Consider the following 26,471-nt stretch of genomic DNA (forward strand, 5'->3'; position numbering starts at 1 on the left):
GTAAAGCATGGAGGAGGAGGTGTTATTGTGTGGGGGTGCTTTGCTGGTGACACTGTCTGTGATTTATTTAGAATTCAAGGCACACTTAACCAGCATGGCTACCACAGCATTCTGCAGCGATACGCCATCCCATCTGGTTTGGGCTTAGTGGGACTATCATTTGTTTTTCAACAGGACAATGACCCAACACACCTCCAGGCTGTGTAAGGGCTATTTGACCAAGAAGGAGAGTGATGGAGTGCTGCATCACATGACCTGGCCTGCACAATCCCCTGACCTCAACCCAATTGAGATGGTCTGGGATGAGTCGAACTGCAGGGTGAAGGAAAAGCAGCCAACAAGTGCTTAGCATATGTGGGAACTCCTTCAAGACTGTTGGAAAAGCATTCCAGGTGAAGCTGGTTGAGAGAATGCCAACCGTGTGCAAAGCTGTCATCAAGGCAAAGGTTGGCTATTTGAAGAATCTCAAATATAAAATATATTTGGATTTTTTAAACACTTTTTAGTTTACTACATGATTCCATCTGTGTTATTTCAATGTTATGATGTCTTCACTATTATTCTACAATGTAAAAAATAGTAAAAATAAAGAAAAACTCTTGAATGAGTAGGTGTGTCCAAACTTTTGACTGGTAGTGTAGTTTACTTAACTGAAGTTACTTTGAAAAAGTAGTTCACTACATCCAAACTAGCCTACTTTGTGAAAAATTATCACATGTAAGTCTGAAATGGTAGAGCATGGCGTTTGCAACGCCAGGGTTGTGGGTTCGATAAAATAATGTATGCACTAACTGTAAGTCGCTCTGGATAAGAGCGTCTGCTAAATGACTAAAATGTAATGTAAAATGAAATGTCATAGACTACAAATTGCAAGAACAGATCAATTTGTGGTCATATGTTAACAGAATGTGTAATTTAGCCTATTAAACACAAAAACAATGTTTCAAGTGAGAATAAGGCTGTTCTGATGCCGAACAAGAAAGGAAATGATTGCTTACTCCACCAATATTTTATTTTTGCAAAAAAAGTAGTGTGTAGTTCCAGTAGTTAGTTACACCGCGACATGGCACAAAATGAATTAACTACTGAAAACACTACCTAGATTTGAATTTACAGTCAGGTCAAAAATTATTGGCACCCTTGATAAAGATGAGCAAAAAATACTGTATAAAATAAATAATACAAATACTGAGCTATATTGTATGCTACATTAAAACAACTGTTTTATACTATTTAATACTAATACAATTGCTCAGAGAAAGAGATTTTGTTTAAAAAGTATTGGCACCCGTGTTTTCAATACCTTTCAATATATCACCTTGTGAGGAAAATGGCACTGAGCCTTTTCCTAAAATGTTTCATGAGATTGAAGAACACATTGGGAGGGATCTTAGATCATTCCATACATAATCTTTCCAGATCATTGATATCCTTCGCCTACGCTTATGAACTGCCCTCTTCAATTCCAATCACAGGTTTTGAATGGCGTTCAAGCCCGGGAACTGAGATGGCCATTGCATTTCATAGCCAGGTTCTGTAGCCAACGCACTAGCCAAGTGTCCCTCTTTTCCTCAGAGAAAATGGCTTTATTTTAGCCATTACCGTGTAAAGATATGACCTATAATACCGGCGCTACGTGTTTTTATTTCTATCGTGCATTGGCGGGCCACATTTTACATTCATAAAGCTGTTCTAAAACGAAACTACTTGCGGACCGGACCCTTAACCATTTGTTTAGGCTACCCCTTGTTCAGTCAACAACAAATTAATACTTGGGAGTTCTTTTTCTGTTAGTAGAACGCTTACAGAAAAATAACAAAACATTTACTTGCATTTACCCACAAAAACACTAAAGTGACTGAAGTTCAGATAGCAAGTCTATACATGAGCATAATTTAGCAAGCCATGTTCTCAGCTTGAGGGTCCTCATCCAGTGAGTCACTGCAGATATAAGGTTAGGTTACATAAATCAGCCATGAACTATTGAAAATTACAGAAAAAATACACACGTAATAATAGACAACTACCTTAGCTCATCTGGCTCCTCTGAAGGTGCATCCTCTCCATGACAGGCAGCCTCAATGTAACACAGACAAACACATTACAGTTGATGAATGAGTCTACCTGACAAGTGGTATAATTATGCAATAAGGCACGAGGGGGTGCGGTATATGGCCAATATACCACGGTTAAGGGATGTTCTTACGCACGATGCAATGCTGAGTGCCTGGATACAGCCCTTAGCCGTGGTATATTGGCCATATACCACAACCCCTCGAGCTGCCTTATTGCTATTATAAACTGGTTACCAACGTAATTAGAGCAGTAAAAATAAATGTTTTGTCATACCCGTGGTACACGGTCTGATATACCACGGATGTCAGCCAATCAGCATTCAGGGATCGAACCACCCAGTTTATAATAAACTAATAGTTAGTTAGTTTGGGGTTAGGCCTACCTTGCAGCTTTTCTGATTATGGCTTTGGAGTGGATGTCCAGGTGAACACAGTCGGCACAAACCGCTCCATAGCATCCGTTTCCCACTCATGGTCTTTAAAAAGGAGTCCACAACAATGTGTTTTGAACACACTTTGGTGTTAGCAGTTATTTGTGTAGGGAAATATTGATCTACTTTAGTTATCACGTTTCAGAACTAGCTATATTGGTAAGCGATGCAAAGCTAGCTTCTAGCTAAGTTAGCCAAAGTTAGCAGTTCTCAGCTAATTGGTGGCTGTGTTGGCCTGGTAGGCAGTAACTTTAGCTAACTTGCTAGCTAAGCTAACTCGCAACGTTAACTTAAACAATCTTACCTTCAAATGAGTCTGACATCTCTTTTTATTTTCCCCACCCATAGGCGTCGGAGTGCGGGGTTTTCTTCTTCTTCTATGATATAATGGCGGTTCGCAAACCAACGTTAAAGGTGCATGCCGCCACCTACTGTGCTGAAGTGTGTGGTCAATCACGGTTTACAACATTTCTAAATCCTCCTACCTAACTCACTACTTCTGAGAAAATAAAAAAGAGCCCTACTAACTTCTAATAGACCCTCCCCCATCCCCAACATCACTTCCAAACCCCCCCAACCCCGTTCAACCTCAATGACCCTACACTTCAATCTTTCCCTCTCTTCAACATACTTACAACAATATAACAACACATGCTCCACTGTTTCATCAACCTACACTCCAGACACAAACCATTCACATGCTTGCCAACCAGATTTAATGACAAGTTCAGTGTACAATGTCCTAAGCGCAATCGAGCAAACACCACCTAATCCATCCTGTTCTGACCTTTGTATCTTGGTCCACCAACCTTTCTTTGGAGGGCATATAAATGTGCCCAGAGTCTCATCTCTTCTGCCACACATCTATCAAAATGGCTCTGATCTTACATTTGGCCTCACCTCTACCCAGTGGAACATTAATATCAATTATATCTAGTTTCAAAGCTCTTTTGGCTAACTGGTCTACAATTTCATTCCCTTCCACACCCGAATGTGCTGGGACCCAGCAGAATCTCACTACTACACTCATTCTCTAAATTCTCCATAATAACATGAATACCTCCAATAGTAGGTCACTCCTATTAGATTTACCAGATGATAAACTATTCAATACAGACAGAGAATCTGAGCATACTATAATTCTAACAGGTTGTAAGTCCTCCACCCACTGGAGGGCAACTATTATCGCCAACACTCCAACTGAGTATACTGACAGTTCATCTGTTAGTCTTCTACATATCTGCACATCAAATTCAGGAACGTAAACGCCTGCTCCTGTGCACCCACTATCTGAGTCCTTGGATCCATCTGTGAAAAGCATATAAACTCCGACCAATGTAATTGTCAACCAGTTTCCCTATATTACTGACTTCTGACCAATCTTTCCTTTTCTCTACCAAGGTTAGCTCAATAACAGGATCTGGAAGTAACCATGGAGGAACATCCCCTATCACCACAGAAGGGCCAACCTCTAACTCCCTCAAACCACTCTCATCAGCAAGCTTTCCAACTGTCCAACCAAAACCACTGCCTTGTCTACTAGTATATTCCCAACAGTCATCTAGAACAGTAGCAGTGGGATGCTCAACCTCACAGCTTTTCAACCTAACCCAATAAGCGAATGACAATTTTTTATGCCGTATATCCAAAGGCATCTCACCTGCCTCCACTAGTAAGGCACATACATATGTTGATTTAAATGCACCAACACATATCCTTAAAGCTATATACTGGATTCTGTCCAGCTTCTGAAGCCAAGTCTTTTGCCGCTGTTCCATAAACTATATACCCGTAATCAATTGTCGTCCTGATCAGAGCTCTATAAATATCCATCAACGATTGTCTGTCAGCACCCCATTCATAACCAGAGACCGAGCGCATGAGATTCACCACCTTCTTACACTTGGTTTCAACATTTATGACATGATCTTTCCATGTATATTGCTCATTGAACCATAGACATACATATTTGTACTTAGAAACCCTCCCCATAGGCTGTCCATAAAGAAACAACTGTATATTAACAGCCTTTCTTCTTCGAGAACATACAACAAGACTTTGCCACTGACAATTTAAAACCTTAGTCAATCGACCATCTTTCAACATCCACTATAGCTTGTTGAATAGATTTGATCACGTGAGAGACATTCCTTCCCCTCTTCCAAATAGCTCCATCATCAGCATACAGGGAAGCCCCCTACCTACATTCGAAAACACATCGTTAATCATAATGTTGAACAAAATAGGACTGATAGCACTGCCTTGAGGAATACCATTGTCAACTCCATAGGCATCAGATAAAATGGATCCTATTTTAATTCGAAAAGAGTGATTAAATAAGAAGGTCAAAACCCAGTTATATAATCTCCCACCAATACCAAGTATTTTCATCTTAATCAGTAGGCCTTCTCTCCACATAGTGTCATAAGCCATTACTTCTTTCATGACCAGAGTTTTTTCAACTTCATTGCTCACCTTTACTAAGACTACACCATCCAAAGTAGATTTACCTTTATGGAATCCACTTTGACATTGACTCAATAAACCTTTATGTTCCAGGAAATGTGACAATCTATTGACTGTCATCTTTTCCATCAGTTTACACAAGTTAAAGGTCAGTGCTATTGGTCTATAACTGTCAGCACATGAAGAGTCCTTACCAGGCTTTACAAAAGGTAATTTTACTGCACGTTTCCAACCAGAAGGTATAACCCCCTCACTCCAAATCGTATTAAATAATCACAGAAGAACATGCATGACCTCATCAGGTAGATGCTTAAACATTACATAGCACAACTGATCATGACCTGGGGCTGTATATCCATAGCCTAAAGGCTAAATGCATCTCATGTATGGTAAAATCAGCATCCAAAGAAGAGTCAGCAGTATCCCTTTTCTTATACACATTAACATGAGCATTTAAAATCTCACACCTGCGTTGCTTATATACTTCATCCAAAGTAACCCCACTATGTACCCTAGCAAATGTCTTCCCCAACAAGTCAGCTTTTTCTTTATCAGCTACGGCCATTTTTTGACCCATAACCAAAACTGGAATTCAAGTGGACTTGCTTCTTTCAGTAATCTTCTTCAACATAGACCATACATCCCCCAGCTCAGTACCCCTGCCTATTGTAGAGCAGAACTGTCTCCATGCATTTCTCTTGACAGACTTAATGACCCTACGTACTAAAGCTCTCTTCCTTTGGAAATCAACAAGATACTCAGGAGTCATATTCCTACGCAACACTCTGTAAGCCCTATTTCTTTCTCGAATAGCCGCAGCGCACTTTTCAGTCCACCAAGGAACCACCTTCCTTTTCTCACCCACTGGTACATACACATTTGTAGCACTCAAAATCAGAGAGGTCAGAGGCAGCACATACATCAACCGGCCTGTCTAAAGACAACTGTCCAACACACTTTAAGCAATGATCACCAAACTTTTCCCAGTCTACTTTATGAAAGCACCATCTTCTGAATGGTACCCTATCTGGAATAGTAACATCAAAGTTCATGGTACACAAAATCGGGAAATGATCACTTCCAACAGTAGAATCATTTATTCCATTCCATTCACACATAGATGCAACAGAGTTAGAAGCCATTGTGAGGTCCAGGCAGGATGTAACCCCTCTATGTCACGGATTCTGCCGAGGCTGCTCCTCCTCCTAGTTCGGGCAGGCTTCGGCGTTCGTCGTCCCCGGAGTACTAGCTGCCACCGTTGAATGTTTCTATGTGTGATTGCTTTTGTCTGTCTGTCACACCTGTGTCCGTTTGTGTCTGATTACGTGTTCTATAAGTTGCCTGTGTTGTATTGGTTAGGTTGTGTGTTGTTTTTCGCCTGTCCGTAGTGCTGCGTGTTTAGTATCTGTTTCGTTGTTTATTGTTTTACGCATAGTTTGCGTATAGCTCGCCTCTGTTTTTCTTGAGGCCGTTTACTGTATCTTTGCCTTGTAGTTTCACCAGTAAACTTTGTTGGACTAAGCTTCGGTGTCCTGCGCCTGACTCCCACACCACATACACCTCAGCCTTGACAGAACAACACACCAGTATGGAGTCAGCAGGAGCAGTGGCGGCACCCAAGTCGCTGGAGGATCGGATCAGCGACCAAGACACCATGATCCGGCAACTTGGGGCCGCCATGAACGAGGTGTCCAACACTCTGCGCCGGTTGGTTACGGGAGAGGTGCCCACGCATTCTCACACCATCCCGTCACCAACGGCCAGTCCTCCTCTCTCAGCACCGGGACCCAGTGGCATTCGGCTCTCGCTCCCGAGGGCATATGATGGTTCTGCAGCCGGGTGTCAGGGGTTCCTCCTGCAGGTGGAACTCTACCTGGCCACCATACACCCAGCGCCCTCGGGATACGAGAGCGTCTCCGCCCTCATCTCCTGTCTATCCGGCAAGGCGTTGGAGTAGACGCCGCTACCATCACCTACACCTCAGGACTGTCTTCGATCATCCACCTGAGGGGAAGGCGGCGGGGGAGCGTCTGTTCCACCTCCGACAGGGGAAGAGGAGCGCACAGGAGTTCGCCCTGGAGTTCTGGACTCTAGCGGCGGATGCGGGGTGGAATGAGAGGGCCCTCATCGACCATTACCGGTGTAGCCTACGAGAGGACGTTCGTCGTGAGCTGGCCTGCAGGGACACCAACCTATCCTTCGACCAGTTGGTGGACATCTCCATCCGTCTCGACACCCTGCTGGCTACCCGCGGACGTCCCGAGTGGGGGTCGTCCATTCCACCCTCCAGCACCTCCGAGCCGATTCCCATGGAGCTCGGAGGTGCTGGCGCTAGAGAGAGGAGGAGAGAGAGCCCGAGGGGGGCCATCCCCTGCACCAACTGTGGCTGTGGAGGACACACCGCGGCCAGGTGCTGGGGAGGGTCTCCTGGGAGAGGGGACAACAGGTCACGCACTGGGGAGTCATTCCAGGTGAGTAGGCGCCCCACTTACCCAGAGCTCTCTGTTGGTCACATGTGTATACCTGTGAGATTTCCACAGGTGGCACCTCATTCCCAGCATAAGGCGCTAGTAGATTCAGGCGCAGCTGGGAATTTTGTTGATCGTGCATTTTGTTATAGGTTAGGAATTCCCCTTCGGCCGGTAGAAGCCCCCTTTCCTGTTCATGCCCTAGACAGCCGGCCGTTGGGGTCGGGGTTGATCAGAGAAGTCACAGCACCACTTAAGATGACGACGCAGGGGGGTCATGAGGAGACCATTCAGTTTTATCTGATTGACTGTCCTGCGTATCCCGTGGTGCTGGGGCTTCCCTGGTTAAGCGCCCATGATCCTACCATTGCGTGGCAACAGAGGGCTCTTATGGAGTGGTCTGCCCAGTGTGTAGGGAGATGTCTAGGTGTTTCCTTAGGGGCGACCTCGGTGGAGAGTCCGAACCAAGTGCCCGCAATGCGCATTCCCCCTGAATATGAGGATTTAGCACACGTTTAGCAAAACGAGGGCAACACGGCTACCACCTCATAGACAGGGGGATTGTGCGATAGATCTCCAAACAGGAGCGGCACTTCCGCGGAGCCGTGTGTATCCCCTGTCTCAAGAGGAGACAGCGGCTATGGAGACTTACATAGCCGAGTCCTTGGCACAGGGATACATACGGTCCTCCACTTCCCCGGTTTCCTCGAGTTTCTTTTTTGTGAAGAAGAAGGACGGGGGTTTGCGTCCGTGTATTGATTACCGTAGTCTCAATCAGATCACGGTTAAGTACAGTTACCCTCTTCCACTGATTGCGACTATGACGGAATCATTACGCGGAGCGCGGTTCTTCACAAAGTTGGATCTCAGGAGCGCGTACAATCTGGTGCGCATTAGGGAGGGGGATGAATGGAAAACAGCATTTAGCACCACCTCGGGTCATTACGAGTATCTCGTCATGCCATACGGGTTAATGAATGCTCCTTCAGTCTTCCAATCCTTTGTTGACGAGATTTTCCGGGACATGCATGGGCAGGGTGTGGTAGTATACATCGACGACATCCTAGTGTACTCTTCTACACGAGCCGAGCATGTAGCCCTGGTGCGCCGAGTGTTGAGGAGACTGTTGGAGCATGACTTGTATGCCAAGGCAGAGAAATGCTTGTTCTTCCAGGAGTCCGTCTCCTTTTTGGGTTATCGGTTGTCCGCGTCTGGTGTGAAGATAGAGGTTGACCGTGTGTCGGCCGTGCGTAATTGGCAAACTCCAACCACTGTAAAAGAGGTGCAGCAGTTTTGGGGTTTTGCTAATTACTACCGGAGGTTTATCCGGGGCTTTGGACAGGTTGCAGCTCCCATTACGTCCCTGTTAAAGGGGGGTCCGGTTCGCTTGCAGTGGTCAGCTGAGGCGGACAGGGCATTTGTCAAACTGAAAAACCTGTTCACCTCGGCTCCGGTGCTGGCGCATCCGGATCCCTCTTTACCATTCCAAGTAGAGGTAGACGCGTCCGAGGCCGGTATTGGGGCAGTCCTGTCGCAACGGTCCGGCACGCCACCTAAGCTCCGCCCCTGTGCGTTCTATTCTAAGAAGCTCAGCTCGGCGGAGCGTAATTATGACGTAGGGGACAGGGAGCTGTTAGCTGTAGTCCAGGCCCTAAAGGTGTGGAGGCATTGGCTTGAGGGGGCTCAACACCCTTTCCTCATTCTGACTGACCACCGTAACCTGGAGTACATCCGGGCAGCTAGGAGATTGAACCCTCGTCAGGCTAGGTGGAACATGTTCCTGACCCGGTTTGTTTTTAAGATCACATACATCCCAGGGTCCCAGAACGGTAAGGCAGACGCCCTGTCCCGGCGGTATGACACAGAGGAGAGGTCCATTGAACCTACTCCCATACTGCCGGAGTCTTGTCTGGTGGCTCCGGTGGTGTGGGAGGTCGATGCGGAGATCGAGCGGGCACTGCGTACCGACCCTACTCCCCCCGAGTGTCCTGTGGGGCGGACGTACGTTCCGCTCGAGGTTCGTGATCGCCTTATCTATTGGGCTCATACATCACCCTCCTCTGGACATCCAGGTATTGGCCGGACAGTGCACTGCCTTAGCGTGAAATACTGGTGGCCAACGTTAGCTAAGGATGTGAGGGTTTATGTCTCCTCCTGCTCGGTGTGCGCCCAGTGTAAGGCACCTAGACATTTGCCCAGGGGAAAGTTACATCCCCTGCCCGTTCCACAACGACCATGGTCCCACGTCTCGGTGGATTTTGTGACCGACCTACCCCCCTCCCAGGGGAATACCACCATTTTGGTCGTTGTGGATCGGTTTTCTAAGGCCTGTCGTCTCCTCCCAATGCCGGGTCTCCCTACTGCCCTACAGACCGCTGAGGCCCTATTTACCCACGTGTTCCGGCACTATGGGGTCCCCGAGGATATTGTGTCTGACCGAGGTCCCCAGTTCACCTTCAGAGTCTGGGGGGCGTTCATGGAACGCTTGGGGGTCTCGGTGAGCCTTACCTCGGGGTACCACCCAGAGAGCAATAGGCAGGTTGAACGAGTCAACCAGGATGTGGGTAGGTTTCTGAGGTCCTATTGCCAGGGCCGGCCGGAGGAGTGGTCTAGGTATATCCCCTGGGCAGAGATGGCCCAGAACTCTCTCCGCCACTCCTCCACCAATTTAACACCTTTCCAGTGTGTTTTAGGGTATCAGCCGGTCCTGGCACCTTGGCACGAGAGCCAGATCGAGGCCCCTGCGGTGGATGAGTGGATTCGGCGCTCGGAGGAGACGTGGGACGCTGCCCATGTCCATCTGCAGCGGGCCATCCGTCGACAAAAGGCGCGCGCCGATCGCCACCGCAGTGAGGGACCGGTGTACGCACCGGGAGATCGAGTCTGGCTCTTGACTCGAAACCTGCCCCTCCGCCTGCCCTGCCGGAAGCTGGGTCGGCGGTTTGTGGGGCCCTTTAAAGTCCTGAGAAGATTGAACGAGGTGTGTCACAGGTTACAACTGCCTATTGAGTACAATAATATTAACCCCTCGTTCCATGTGTCTCTTCTCAGGCCGGTGGTAGCTGGCCCACTCCAAGAACATGAGATAGGAGAGACCCCTCCGCCCCCTTTGGACATCGAGGGGGCCCCGGCGTACAGGGTCCGGACCATCTTGGACTCGAGGCGCCGGATGAGTGGTCTCCAGTATCTCGTGGAGTGGGAGGGGTACGGTCCGGAGGAACGGTGCTGGGTGCCTAGGAGGGACATCCTAGATCCATCCCTCCTGACGGAGTTCCACCGTGGGCATCCCACGCGCCCGGGTCCGCGTCCTCCTGGCCGTCCCCGAGGCCGGGGTCGGCGCACGGCTGGAGCCGCGCGTCAAGGGGGGGGTACTGTCACGGATTCTGCCGAGGCTGCTCCTCCTCCTAGTTCGGGCAGGCTTCGGCGTTGGTCGTCCCCGGAGTACTAGCTGCCACCGTTGAATGTTTCTATGTGTGATTGCTTTTGTCTGTCTGTCACACCTGTGTCCGTTTGTGTCTGATTATGTGTTCTATAAGTTGCCTGTGTTGTATTGGTTAGGTTGTGTGTTGTTTTTCGCCTGTCCGTAGTGCTGCGTGTTTTGTATCTGTTTCGTTGTTTATTGTTTTACGCATAGTTTGCGTATAGCTCGCCTCTGTTTTTCTTGAGGCCGTTTACTGTATCTTTGCCTTGTAGTTTCACCAGTAAACTTTGTTGGACTAAGCTTCGGTGTCCTGCGCCTGACTCCCACACCACATACACCTCAGCCTTGACACTCTAACAACAACAACTCTTGTACCACATCCATCGTTAAGATATACTAATGTTCTTGTTTCCATCATATCTTCCACAATAGTACCATTAGCATCTGTATGTGTGCTTCCCCATAAACTATTATGTGCATTAAAGTCGCCGCACCATATCTCTCTAGAGCCCAATTCTCCTGATATTTCATCAAACATCGCTACAGATAGTTGACGACAAGGGTTGTAAAAATTGTGTAACTTAATATTACTACCTGCACTGTAGATTTCCACCATCACACATTCACATTCAGATGGAACAGTTATATTACGATATACAATACCTTCTCTTATGAACGTAGCACAACCACACAATTTCCTCTCTCCTACATCCCATACTCCCCACCTCTTCCTTTACTGATCGACGCAAGCAATAAAATTGCCTCCCCTTACTACTAGCTTCACACTCCCTTTGCCAAAGATCAATCTCTTTTTCCCGGTTCAAGGACTTGACAAGTGAAATAGATAATAAACAAAAGTGAAATAAACAATAAAAAATGAACAGTAAACATTACACTCTCTCTCTGCACTTGTGTGTGTATGTTTGCTTTGTATGTAATGTGCAATATCTAGTATGTGTAGGCTGAATTCGGAATTTACATGGCCAGATAATTGTTTCTTATATATGTTTGTCATATTTCTGCTGTTGGGAAGAGAATAGGATGTTATGCAGAAAAATATGTTGGAAGGACAAGGCTATGTATGTTTATGCACATGGAAGTCAGTGATTTATGTTTACTAGGTTAACGAGGCAATACAAACGTGATGTGACTAAAATGAAAGGGCATTTAGTTGACTAAAATGGCCTACTGTTTTCATCATTTTGACAATAACTAGACTAAATCATTATTCAAATGACTAAAATGTGACTTAATGATATTTTAGTCAAAATGACTAAGACTAGACAAAATCTAAAAAAAAAGTGCCAAAACGAACACTGTGCTGTAACTATCACATCACCACCATCATGTTACTTTCTAGGAATTTGTAACCTTCTACGAATCTGTGTCAAGAATCGTGAATACTGTCTCGCTCACGTTGGGCCGAATCTAACGTTGAGACAGAATAGTAAATAACCTAGTACCACAGGTAGCTAGCGGGAGTATATGAACTTCTGGTTAGTTACCAGTATCTTTGCTAGTACCTACAACACGACAATTACGTTTCCTTGCCTAAAAATAATGTCAGAAGTGGGATTCGAACCCACGCCTCCAGGGGAGACTGCGACCTGAACGCAGCGCCTTAGACCGCTCGGCCATCCTGACGTTACGTTATCAGAAGATTGTAACAAATATGAACACAACCATCGGACTAATAATTGTCTAATCAAACGATTGCAAAGATAGCTAGTGACTAATCAAACGATTGAAAAGTTAGCTAGTGACAATAGTACGGCGAATAACAACTGAATAAATCATGAAACAGGGAAGGATATCTGCGAGCTAGCAAGCATTTGAGCAGCTAGCTATCATGCATAATTCCCAGCTAGCTACAGTAGCTAGCTAGCTAACGTTAGCACGTGGTTTCAAAATCTAGCAAGCTTGACGTTCTAGCTATCATAAATTATCATATATCAGGCGAGACAAGAATCGTTTGAGTTATGCATGAGCTAGATTATAATTATATATTTAACGTAATTATTGGGGATTTATTATTCTCCTAAATTGATGGGATGACTAACTTAGAAAGAATGCAGTCTTGACTGGGCTAATGTAGGCTGTGACACCTGGCAAGGCTGTGATTGATGTGAAGAGCTGTTTTAGGGGTTAAAATAAGATAAGGATTGTGTCTTCAAATGCTAGACTATAATAGTTATTTGTGATCTGTGAGCCTTCCTTTGACTAGGAATGATGTCTAAGGGAGCTAGCTCTTCTCACTATGATAGGTTGTTATGATAATCTTGTGCCTGGCTGAAGTGTGTAACAAATGGCGCCGAGGAGATGAGAGCAACCCCTGAATCAACGGATTGGCTGAGATAGTTTAAACCACGCTCAAGTCTTTACTCTAATTGGCCAGCAGAGAAGTGGGAAACGTCCTCTGTCAGAGTATTTGGGTATTGTTTCTGGAACAATGTGTTAGTTGTCTGGGGTGTTCTGCGAGACATCTCAGAGAGCCCGTATATACGAAACATCATATTTACCATTGAAGGTTTTTGCATTAATTAAAATAACTAGTATACCTTAGAAGTCGTGTTGACCTCTTTTGTTCCTGATACCAGATTTGAATTGACGCGACTTTGACATAATTTTTTTAACATATTGGAAGCTAGCTAGCTAGCTACAGTATGTGCATTTCTCATATAGCATATTTTTTTGTTGAATTGGGAAATAATAGTTAATCATACTTGAGAGACATTTCCAACAAATATTTTTTCATCAGCATTGCCATGGGTCTTTTCCATGGCATTGGTCAATGGTCCTATACCTCCTGCCTCTCTCTCCACACAGACACACACACACACTGCTGTGCTGAATGTTGGAAGGCAGCCCAGGACAGTGAATTTACTCTTGAGGGGGTGTACACTGAGGAAAGGTTTCTGTCTCCTGATGTGACCTCCTCCTGGCATCACTGCAGCACGCACTCAGCCTGTGTTGATAGAGACGTCTGCACATCAAGTGTCACAACTGCGTACACAGGGGAAGGAAGGAGCAAGAACAAGACCTCCTGAAGACCACAGACAACTTTACATCTCTGTACATGTTGATAGAGGTGTCTGACTCACAGTCCTTACTTCAGTGTTACTGTTGTAGTGAAAGAGGGTATTCATGACTCACCTGTGGTGTAATTTCAGGAAGTAACTCGATCTGAGTTGTCCCTGCCCTGTATGTCTACACAACCAGCCTACAGGCAGCAATGCTGCCTCAGTCCCTAGGTAGGACGGGCTATGCTCCAAAAATGCTCCCGCTCTGTCAGAAGGAGAGTATTTATGTCTCAGCGTTTGCACAAGCGTGAGAGGGCAAAATAGGATAAAAGATTGTTTCAGTGACGGTCTGTGGAGAGTTACTAGCTCCCCTGGTGTGAACATTTGGACCAGTGATTATTTTATTAAAACTTGGCTTATCCACCTACTGACCGTATATCACTATACCCCAGACCTGACCTTTACAGCCTGCCATCTTGTTTTCATATCCTCACTGACCTCCCAAGAAGGGAGTCACATAGTAGTGGTGTGACTGGTCATACTGGTCAACTGTCAAGAAGCTTGTCAAATCATCGTCACCTAGGTGCTATGTGGAAGACGTTCTGTGGGTGGTGGACACCCCATTTTCCCGAAATCTTACTGTCACAGCATTCCTCAGTTTAGTGTCTAACACACTTCTCTCTCTCTTTTGGGTGCGGCAGAGTGATCACCGGGTTGTTTGCCCCCTGTGTCAGCAGGACAGAGGGGCTTCTGTGTGTCAGCAAAAGCAAGCACCACCCAAGCAATGTAACAGCACAGTGGGAATCTGCTGCCATCAAAGTGATTAGAGATGTTATTGTTAGAGATGTTATTGTTCCCTCCACTTTCCACTCACACAATACCATAGGCCTCATTTCTTATTTATAGTCACTGAGAATTCACCAAATATGTCACACACTGTAGCAAGGGGGCCTGGTGCTATCATGGTGATGAAGAAATGTCCCTCATATTCTTTCTCTTGTAGTGTGTCTCCTTACTCCTCTATGGGAACATGTCTTCCTGACACACGGTCTGGCTGGAAAACACAGATACCTCTTACTCACTCACCATTCCATTACTCATAAACTGTAACTTCACACAGCCTAATATGTACAGCTGATTGTGAGCATGTACACACTCAGAAGGTACTCTATTATATCGTATTACTATATTGTATATTAGTAATAGAATGGTGGACTTGAATCCTATGACTTGCACTTGAGTTGAGTCTCACAAATTGTATAACTTGATCCTCGACTTGAACTTGGAGTGTTGACCCTCATGACATGACATTGAACGGCAGATGATAGATGAGATGATATTTCAACACCATGCATTCCAGTATAAAAATATCCCTTCTTGCTTTTACTACTTTTCTTTAACATTGGGACATAGAGACATCATTTGGATAACTAAAAAGATTACCGCTATGATACTTCAACATCATGCATTTCAGTAGAAATACCCTTCCCACTTTTCACATAATTTCAGTAGAAATACCCCTCCAGCTTTCACTGTAGTGGATGTGTAATCGATGTCCTATAATTGATGTTAAACATTTGTTTAAATGGATTTTTAACTTTTGATTTAAAACCAGCTTGGGTTTGATTATTTTGCCAGGAAAAATAGCTCCAGTCAATGTCCTGGACTGCAATTCATATGAATAAAATCTTGGAACAAAATCGTATTTTCCTTCTCAAGTATATCATGCTGTAAACTTATTCAACTTGTATGTTTTGTAATTGGTGACTTTAAGCTCCAAACAGAAAGAAAAAAAGGGAACATGTATGTGCCATAGACTGTGAAACAGGAAATTGTATATGATACAAAACATTTACTGGAAAACTGTTGGAGTAAAAGTGTGCCCCATGCCCTGAACCCTTTATCCGCTTAACAAAGAACCCAGTGTCTGAGCTTAGATCACAGGGGGAGAAAAAGGTTCCCGCACACGGCTGACACAAACTATAGTAAATACTTGGGCTCTAATGCTTTTTTCTGTGTAAGTAAAATATTGAAGTAGGCAAAGCTTGTGCTTCCCAATTCAAGCACGTATACACACGCACGCGTGGGCACACATCCAATCATGCACGTACACACACACACAGACTGTGGGTACACCTCTGTTCTGGATCTCCACAGAGTGTGATGTCAGAGGTCAGGGAGAACAGTGAATGGGAGGTGTGTATGTGTGAACATGTGTGTTGGAGCACTGGGACAGGGCCATTCCTCTCCAGTATAAATACTGGGACCTGGTGGAGACAGGGGTAGAAAAGTGAGGCATACACCTTCAGGACTGTGTGAAAAGACAAAAGAGGAATCAAACTTATCATAAAAGGAGGTTACACTTAGAGAAGAGAAGATTCACAGAGGACTTATTCACCACAAAGAGTGGAGAATGGCTGACCAAAATGGTAAGTGATTTATAATTATTTCACATATTTTTTAAACCATTGGTAGTGCCCTCCGAAGTAGAGGAGACAAATATTACAAGCAATTTTCATATCTGTGAAAAGTGTGCTGCCGGATGAATTCACAGCAGTGTGTTAAGGTCACTCAATCTAATTTAAGCAATGCATACCAGGAGAGTAAGAGACCAACAGGCTCGTATGCACTAATCATACAAATATGAGGATGGAGCAGAGGTGTTATCTGACAAAGTTGATCCTGAAATGTGTACATTTCTCAATTTAAACATAATATATAGTAGATCTGTGTTTCTCCTAGTCTAATATTTAAGTTGGTCTGTCTCTGTCTGTGTCTCTGTCTCTGTGTGTGATCATAGTATATGGCACTCAACTGTGTCTAACCTCAGGAATGGCTGAAGGATGACTTCAGTTTGATGGCTTAGATTGGTCTCTTTTGTGCCAACCAATCTGACCTGGCAAACCAGGGCTATACTTATTTATTACTTGATGGTTTATAAAGCAAAAAGTATCAAACTTTTCACCTCTGTTTTCTAAAAAAATGTTTTCTCCCACACTACTGTTACAATATAGTAGTAACATCCATTTCTGGCAATCATTGTCATAACCTTTTAATATCAAAACAGCAATGTTAATGTTTTCATGCATCATGCTTGAGTGGAGTTGCCTACCTACAGTAGATTCTATAAATATGAAGTGGGGTCCTTGACTTTGTGACTCACACTGATAGTCAGGCTCCAATTGATGCCTTGTCTGACTTTTCTGTGGTTTGACCTGTACAACATGGGACCATTGTGATTGATATGACTAAACTAGAGATCTGTCTAGAAATATTAGTATCTACAAAAGTAATAGTACAAGTGTGGTCTGGTTACCCCCTAAGATTTCCTCTTGAATTCATTATTTATACACTACCGTTCAAAAGTTTGGGGTCACTTAGAAAAGTCCTTGTTTTCAGAAAGAAAAGCAATTTTTGGTCCATTAAAATAACAGCAAATTGATCAGAAATACAGTGTAGACATTGTTAATGTTGTAAATCGCTATTACAGCTGGAAACTGCTGATTTTAATGGAATATCTACATAGGTGTTCAGAGGACCATTATCAGCAACCATCAGTCCTGTGTTCCAATGGCACATTGTATTTGCTAATCCAAGTTTATCATTTTAAAAGGCTAATTGATCATTAGAAAACCCTTTTGCAATTATGTTAGCACAGCTGAAAACTGTTGTGCTGATTAAAGAAGCAATAAAACTGGCCTTCTTGAGACTAGTTGAGTATCTGGAGCATCAGCAATTGTGGGTTCGAACTGAGCAAGAGGACAAATACATTAGTGTCTAGTTTGAGAAACAGACGCCTCACAGGTCCTCAACTGGCAGCTTCATTAAATAGTACCCGCAAAACACCAGTCTCAACGTCAACAGTGAAGAGGCGTCTCCGGGATGCTGACCTTCTAGGCAGAGTTGCAAAGAAAAAGCCATATCTCAGACTGGCCAATAAAAATAAAAGATGAAGATGGGCAGTCTGAGATATGGCTTTTTCTTTGCAACTCTGCCTAGAAGGTCAGCATCCCGGAGTCGCCTCTTCACTGTTGACGTTGAGACTGGTGTTTTGCGGGTACTATTTAATGAAGCTGCCAGTTGAGGACCTGTGAGGCGTCTGTTTCTCAAACTAGACACTAATGTATTTGTCCTCTTGCTCAGTTGTGCACCGGGGCCTCCCACTCCTTTTTCTATTCTGGTTAGTGCCATTGGAACACAGGACTGATGGTTGCTGATAATGGGTCTCTGTACGCCTATGTAGATATTCTATTAAAAATCAGCCGTTTTCAGCTACAATAGCCATTTACAACATTAACAATGTCTACACTGTATTTCTGATCAATTTGATGTTATTTTAATGTACAAAAAAATTGCTTTTCTTTCGAAAACAAGGACATTTCTAAGTGACCCCAAACTTTTGAACGGTAGTGTAAGTATACAGTAGAATAGGTTTTATTAGAAGTGACTGAACCCTATGTCTTTTCTTTCATTGTGTTCCAGGTGTATTCATGGGAATGGACCTGCGTTGCCAGGTGAACAACCATGCCCATCGTACAGAGGAGATGGACATGGAAAGGCTGCTGGTTCGTAGGGGGCAGTCCTTCTCCCTCGCCTTGCAGTGCTCCACAACCCTGCCCCCTAAACACAAACTAGCCATGATCTTGCATCTAGGTAAGCAACTCAAGGACAAGGACCATAATCTTAAGTCGGCTATAGAGTGGATACTATTGCACAGTGGGAGGAGGAGTCAGTTATGATTGACAGATATAAAAATGAAATGATCTGGTAAAACAGCTTTGACTGACAGTACAGTATATGTGTGGTTTTGTTTGTGTGTTTAGGTAAGGAGGGTGAGGTTGTGGTGAAGGTGTTGGATGCCCGTGCTGGCAGTGACAAGTGGTGGATCCGCCAGCAGGGGGCTCAGAGTGAGGTGCTGCTGACGGTCCACAGCCCAGCAGACGCCCCTGTGGGACTCTACAGCATGACAGTGCTGCACCTCTCCCCTGACGGACACATCCTGGAGCAGACAACACCAGAGACGTTCTACCTGCTCTTCAACCCCTGGTGCAAAGGTGAGCTCACACATGCATGCGCTGCGTCCACATGCACACACACACTAGTTGAATCAGTTAAAAAAATATTGATAGTGCTCAATTTTGTGGCACTGCACCCTGTCCTGTTTTATTTGCTCTTTTGGTGAGGTGGAGGGCTTAGGGTGGTGCCACTCTCAGAAGGTCAGAGTCAGGGAAGATACTGTCTTCAGTTGTGTATTTGTGTCCGTCCCTGCGATTACTTTGAAATAAATTTGAGCTGAACATGAAATTATAACAATGTATAGAAAAATATGAAATTAGTGGAAGAGATTGCTTATATGAAAGTTGTCAGTTGTGTGATATCACTACAATGAGAATGAAGCTGTTGGCCCAGATGTTTTCGCACACTGCCTCACTCAGAGTGTCCTCTGGGTCTTTGTTTTTCTCCCTCCCAGCTGATTCTGTGTACCTCCCTGATGAGGAGCTGCTAGAGGAGTACATCCTGAATGAAAATGGCCTCCTTTACCAGGGTTCCTGGGACCAGATCTCCTCACTGCCCTGGAACTTTGGACAGGTAGCAAACAAACAGCACTTCTGAAGGACAGACAGCCAACACAGCTGAGACAGAATGGAGAGCCCAAACCTGTTGATCACATTATTAACCCATCGATCCAATGAGAACCAGATCTCAGTGATGTGCAGCCTGAATCACAGTTCTAGCTGAGGTGTTTTCAAACAGAAAGATAAACAACAGGGCATGTGGGTGGGTGTTGGCACCCAGTGGTTTCTGTCAAGTCTGATGGCTTGATGGTGGCCTGTGTGAACTGTCACAGCTTGGTGGCATTTGGAGACACAGTGCACCAGCTGGCTGAGGAAATATCTTTGGTGGATGTAAGACATTTCTACACTGGATGTGTGAAAATGCCAACCACTCAAACATGGGTTTGTCTCAGCTCAGAGAGAGAGACAGAGACATAGTCACATAGAAATTGAGAAAGAGACAGACAACCTGCATGGCTTATTGTCTCCATCTAGTGAGGAGGAAAGTGCATACAGTCACGATCACCAATGTATGTATTTTTAACACTGGTTTGAGATTCGTATCTACGTCATCATGAGCTCACTTAATGCGTTCTCATAATATTTTTACGTTTAATCCCTCATGTCATTTTTCATAGTTTGAACAAGATGTGGTGGACATCTGTTTTGAAATCCTGGACAATTCACCTGCTGCACTGACAAACCCAGAGATGGACACAGCCAACCGAGCAGACCCAGTGTACGTGAGCAGGACAATTACTGCAATGGTAAGGTTCACCCGATAACTTCTTTATTTCTACACATAGGGAATAGCTATAATCTTACAGTAATTAACTTACCCTACCTACTCTACACATGTGCAGGTAAACGCTAATGATGACCGTGGCGTGGTGTCGGGCCGTTGGGACGGGAAGTACGATGACGGGGTGCCGCCCACACGTTGGACCGGCAGTGTGCCCATCCTCAGGCGCTGGAGTGAGGCCGGGGCACAGAGGGTGCGCTACGGACAGTGCTGGGTGTTCTCAGGAGTAGCCTGTACAAGTGAGAGACACATAGCAGACAACACACTGACACAAGATGTCTCTCTCTCTTTGAACACTCTCTGGTTCTATATTTTCACTATCAAATATTTCATTCAGCTACAGTATATTAAGCTATAAATAGACTATTTGCTGTTTGCTGATTGGTTCCTTCCTCTCACCCATCCCACAGTTCTTCGCTGTCTGGGCATACCCACTCGCCCAGTTACAAACTACTCCTCTGCCCATGACACTGATGGTAACCTGAATGTGGACTATATGTACGACGAGCAGCTGGAGAGTGTGTCTGAAGGCAGGAAGGACATGATCTGGTAAGGCTCACAACCTACATTTCTATAGTTTTCATAAGTTGCTTTCATTTCTAGATATCATCTTAGAATTATGCATGGAATTGGTGGCTTCAAATCAGCATAGTACGTGTGTGTGTGTGTGTGTGTGTGTAGGAACTACCATTGCTGGGTGGAGTCATGGATGGACAGGGAGGATCTTCCTAAAGGCTATGATGGGTGGCAAGCTCTGGATCCCACCCCACAGGAGAGGAGTGATGGTACGGTCCCACTTCATATTCATGACCAGTCTTGGTCTTACTAAGCCCCTTCAAAACAAACATTTTATGGTTGGGCTACTACAGGAAGTTACATTTCTTAATATGTTTTCTGTCAAGTGGTTTTTCTTTCCCTCATCTCTATCTCCTCCTTCTCAGGGGTGTACTGTTGTGGGCCCTGTCCAGTGAAGGCAGTGAGGGATGGTGATGTGGGGATGAAGTATGATGCAGCTTTCGTGTTCTCTGAGGTGAACGCAGACCTGGTCACCTGGATAGTCTACCCAGATGGCCAACGCTCACAAGTTTCCCTCAACCAGAAGACAGTGGGCCAAAACATCAGCACCAAGAGTGTGTACGGAGACTACAGAGAGGACATCACTAAACATTACAAATACCCCGAAGGTATGCAGTTCCTTCCTTTAAACAAACATACTGTAATATTCACACCTGCACAAATATTAGCACAGATGGGAACAGACCTAAATAGTACAGTAGACTGTTACAGACTACAAATACCCCAAGGGAAGGGTGTCACTATGGACACATACCACACGAACACACCGTTAATTTAACAGTATGACATCCTCCTTCCTTTCGACCAGGTTCAGTGAAGGAGCGTGAGGTGTATGAGAAGGCAGGACGGCGGGTAACGCAGCCGAATGGAGGACCAGGGCAGCTGGAGCTGAAGATCAAACACGCCCAGGCTATCCTGGGGACAGACTTTGATGTGATAGTGGAGGTGCACAACGTGGGTGGAGAGGACACCCCAGCCCAGCTCACTGTGACGTCCAACGCTGTCACCTACAACAGCCTCCACCGTGGGGAGTGCCATAGGAAGACTGCCAGCCTGACCGTGCCAGCCCAGAAAGGTGGGCCTCAACTGCCATCACACAATCAAACTTTTTAGTGAAGTTTATCATGGTGCAATAGACGATAGGAATCAAGAATCATGACTGAAAACTTTGAACTAGTGTGAGCCCCTGTGTTTGATTTATTTTGTTTACAGGCACTGGGTCAGTCTGACCTAGAACATCCCTGGTCTTCTTGTATGTTTAGGAACCGAGTAAACCGTGCAAAACAATACCACGGAAAGAGTGTGAAAATAATACAATAACATACATTCTCCTCTCATCCCTATTATTCTCACAGCTCATAAGGAAGTTATGCGTCTACGGTACGATCACTACGGGGCATGTGTGTCTGAGCATAACCTGATCAGAGTCACAGCACTGCTCCAGGCCAGCGGCCAGCCCGAAGTCGTCCTGCAAGAGGTCAACATCCAACTGAGCATGCCCCAGCTCCATGTCAAGGTACTATCTGGAACTGGGAATGGCTCTGGTGAAGCAATGCTTAAATTGAGTACTACTGGTCATGAGAATGGATATGTTCAAGAGCAATTGATTTAAGGTTGTTTGTTACTGAAATGATCATTTCTGATGATGCCTGCAATGTCCATGTTCTTGCTCCAGGTAGTGGGAGATGCAGTTGTATCTGGGAAATTGATTGCCCACATCAGCTTCACCAATCCACTGCCTATTACCCTCAGAGGGGGCGTGTTTACTGTGGAGGGGGCAGGTCTGACAGCAGCGCGGGAGATCCAAGCACCGTAAGTATCTCTGTGTGTTGTATGTGAGAGAGGAGATCCAATCTTCATTGAATTTGTATACGCTTTTTCAGCAATGAGAGAATGAGAACAATGATCTATTATTTTATGTAGACCTGAAACTCTTTCAAACCCAGGGCTCTTTAAAGATCCTGCACCCTGTGCAGCAGCTGAAGATGTAGAGAGGGATAGCAGCTCAGAGAGCTCTTGGCTGCCATGGTAAATTCCTCAGCAAGGACATAGTCTGACGACATTGCATGAGTAAAAAGAACAAGATCTGCTTTTCTCTTGCTCCACCTCCCTTAAAAAGACAAAGCAAGAGCCTAACATATCCTCCTCATCCCAGGCCAAAGACGACTAAACCAGCCCAGCGTGGCTCTCCAGGACCACAGGCCAAATGTTACCACACATAACCTCCAAAAGGAGATGCCAGTGTAAACATATGCCCTCAGACTAAACACAGGATCATTTCTCTGCCCGCAGTCAGGGTGAATTTAACATTCTTTGACAAAACATCACACTTCCTGGATGGACCTAGCCTACCTCATTTGTTGGTCAACACATGTAGCTCAAGTGTGGAAAAAAAAAACTAATGCCACATTTTCATAGCAGCACTAGGGTTTGGCGGTATCCAGATTTTCATACAGTCATACCGTTTTTGTACCGTACTGGGGTATACGGTATTACCAAAGATTTTTTATAACTAACCCAAGATAGACCAGAACCTATCGTTTCCAATGGGAGCAAATTAATCATAGTGGGCCGAACAAGCAAGGAGGTGGGCAGAGCCAAGCATGAGCTAGTGAGATCCTATTTACATTTACATTTACGTCATTTAGCAGACGCTCTTATCCAGAGCGACTTACAAATAGGTGCATTCACCTTATAGCCAGTGGGATAACCACTTTACAAAGTTTGTTTGTTTGTTTGTTTTTTGGGGGGTTTGGGGGGGTAGAAGGATTACTTTATCCTATCCCAGGTATTCCTTAAAGAGGTGGGGTTTCAAATGTCTCCGGAAGGTGGTGAGTGACTCCGCTGTCCTGGCGTCGTGAGGGAGCTTGTTCCACCATTGGGGTGCCAGAGCAGCGAACAGTTTTGACTGGGCTGAGCGGGAACTATGCTTCCGCAGAGGTAGGGGAGCCAGCAGGCCAGAGGTGGATGAACGCAGTGCCCTCGTTTGGGTGTAGGGACTGATCAGAGCCTGAAGGTACGGAGGTGCCGTTCCCCTCACAGCTCCGTAGGCAAGCACCATGGTCTTGTAGCAGATGCGAGCTTCAACTGGAAGCCAGTGGAGTGTGCGGAGGAGCGGGGTGACGTGAGAGAACTTGGGAAGGTTGAACACCAGACGGGCTGCGGCATTCTGGATGAGTTGTAGGGGTTTAATGGCACAGGCAGGGAGCCCAGCCAACAGCGAGTTGCAGTAATCCAGACGGGAGATGACAAGTGCCTGGATTAGGACCTGTGCCGCTTCCTGTGTAAGGCAGTTCTATAATTTATTTGCATATTTCATTAGGGAACGCCTACTCTGTGAAGCGTGCGTGTGAAATAACTCAAATTTGGCAAAGTCTACAAAATGCAGTCCACTCAGTTTGTTACAGATTTTAGTTTTGGAATCAGAAAACTGTATGGAGATCAAATGTTTCATCGATGAGAAAATGTGCAGAATGTCAGCCAAAATCCATATTCTCCCACTGCCGGCCACTGGGCTTCCTCTCATCACCATATTTGGTAATGAGTGGAAACACCAACCGGATGCTTCACATTTATACATCCGGTGAAATATCTGGCTCATAGTTCTATCTGGGGTATTACCGAATGTGCATGCACACAAGGCGCTATTTAAAAAACACACACACAAAAAAATACAAATTTAGGCAACAGGGATCTTGATCCAGGAGGGGATTGAATATCTCTGCTGTAACCAAGAATCTTGATCTTGACATCTAGCCACTTAGCTAGCAAGTTAGCAAACCAAATGCATAGCTGGAGCCCTGAGCTGGATAATTTATTTGACACATCTTAGATTTCTTATAGTCAAACTTAATATATAAGCAGTGGCGTAGCAGGTGCCCCCAACCCAATAAACACTCTTTCGGGGGAGTATTGAAAATCATACCATCGGTATTTTGAAATACCCCGGCATACGGTATAAAAGGTACAGTATATCACCCAAGCCTAAGCAGCACATAGCCACAAATGTAATTTCTGGCAGCTAATCCAGTTTAAAATTCCATGAGACCTCAATGTTAAACTATTTAGTATGTGTGTGGTCACCAATTTGTAAGTCGCTCTGGATAAGAGCGTCTGCTAAATTACTTAAATGTAAATGTAAATGTCTTTCCCAGAAATATATGGCTACAAAAAAGTTGCTATTACCAGACAACATTTCTGAATGAGCTGGTGTTTGGTTTACATGCAAGAGGTGTTAAAATACACTGAACACAAATATAAATGCAACATGCAACAATTTCAACGATTTTACTGAATTACAGTTCATATAAAGAAATCAGTAAATTGAAATAAATTCATTAGGCCCTAATCTATGGATTTCACATGACTGGGTAGGGGCGCAGCCATGGGTGGACCTGGGAGGGCATAGGACCACCCACTTGGGAGCCAGGCCCACCCACTGGGAAACCAGGCCCAGCCAATCAGAATGAGTTTTTCCCCACAAAAGCACTTTATTACAGACAGAAACACTCCTCAGTTTCTTCAGCTGTCCGGGTGGCTGGTCTCAGACGATCCCGCAGGTGAAGGAGCCGGATGTGGAGGTCCTGGGCTGGCGTGGTTACACGTGGTCTGCGGTTGTGAGGCCGGTTGGAAGTACTGCCAAACGACGTTGGTGGTGGTTTATGGTAGAGAAATGAACATTCAATTATCTGGCAACAGCTCTGGTGGACATTCCTGCAGTCAGCATGCCAATTGCACGCTCCCTCAAAACTTGAGGCATCTATGGCATTGTATTGTGTAACAAAACTGCACATTTTAGTGGCCTTTTATTGTCTTAGCACAAGGTGCACCTGTGTAATGATCATGCTGTTTAATCAGCTTTTTATATGCCACACCTGTCAGGTAGATGGATTATCTTGGCAACTCCACATTTTCACTAACGGGGATGTAAAGAAATTAGTGGCCAAAATTTTAGAGAAATAAGCTTTTTGTGCATATGGGAAAATACTGGGATCTTTTATTTCAGCTCATGAAACATGGGACCAACACTTTCCATGTTGCATTTATATTTTTGTTCAGTATAGCGTGACATGTTTGACATGGCCTCATTGAACACAGCAGGAGACCTCCGTCAGTATTTTAACCGTTAGTGGAGTGCACCAAGACTGAGTTGAAAGAACAATGTGTGCTTGTGGTGAAACTTTCTCTTTTCTCCTACAGAGGTGACATTGGCCCAGGTCAAGAGGTCAAGGTCAAGTTGTCCTTCAAGCCCACCCGAGCTGGCCTGAGAAAACTAATGGTCGACTTTGATGCAGACAGATTAAGGGATGTTAAAGGCATTGCCACTTTGATTGTGCGTAACAAGTGAACTGTCAATTAACAATGTATATCATATCATGTATATTTTTATATTTAAAAAAATAACCTTGTAAATGCAATATGAAAGTGAGTTGCAAAATAATGTGATGTTTTTTCTATTGTTCTTGATGATCTTATGAAGGGATTTATTAGCCTTGGCAAAGAAAGGTGGGCCTCTGAATCCAAAAATCCGGAGTCAATCTATGAGACAAAAGTAACCATACCCTTACAGTATTTAAAAGATATGGCACACTATTTAGAAGCACATATTGTACACCGCTGTGGCTTCGTTAGACATTATGTATGTAGTATCTGCTCTT

The 26,471-nt window shown here is 44.9% G+C and overlaps 1 protein-coding gene across 1 annotated transcript; it reads left to right on the plus strand.

Annotated features, from left to right (window-relative positions):
* Positions 1 to 16,294: 16,294 nt before the first annotated feature.
* Positions 16,295 to 26,398, plus strand: LOC311137528 (protein-glutamine gamma-glutamyltransferase 2-like; the record flags this gene model as incomplete). Its single annotated transcript, XM_084172057.1, has 13 exons — positions 16,295 to 16,310; positions 18,364 to 18,534; positions 18,705 to 18,935; positions 19,352 to 19,470; positions 20,075 to 20,203; positions 20,300 to 20,477; positions 20,649 to 20,787; positions 20,920 to 21,023; positions 21,180 to 21,422; positions 21,623 to 21,889; positions 22,170 to 22,330; positions 22,490 to 22,626; positions 26,014 to 26,398. 13 exons carry the CDS (start codon positions 16,295 to 16,297, stop codon positions 26,159 to 26,161), a joined length of 2,043 nt encoding a protein of 680 aa, XP_084028183.1. The 3' UTR covers positions 26,162 to 26,398.
* Positions 26,399 to 26,471: the final 73 nt, after the last annotated feature.

This window comes from Coregonus lavaretus, assembly GCF_964263955.1.
Source record: "Coregonus lavaretus genome assembly, chromosome: 11".
In the NCBI taxonomy this organism is placed as follows: Eukaryota; Metazoa; Chordata; class Actinopteri; order Salmoniformes; family Salmonidae; genus Coregonus; species Coregonus lavaretus.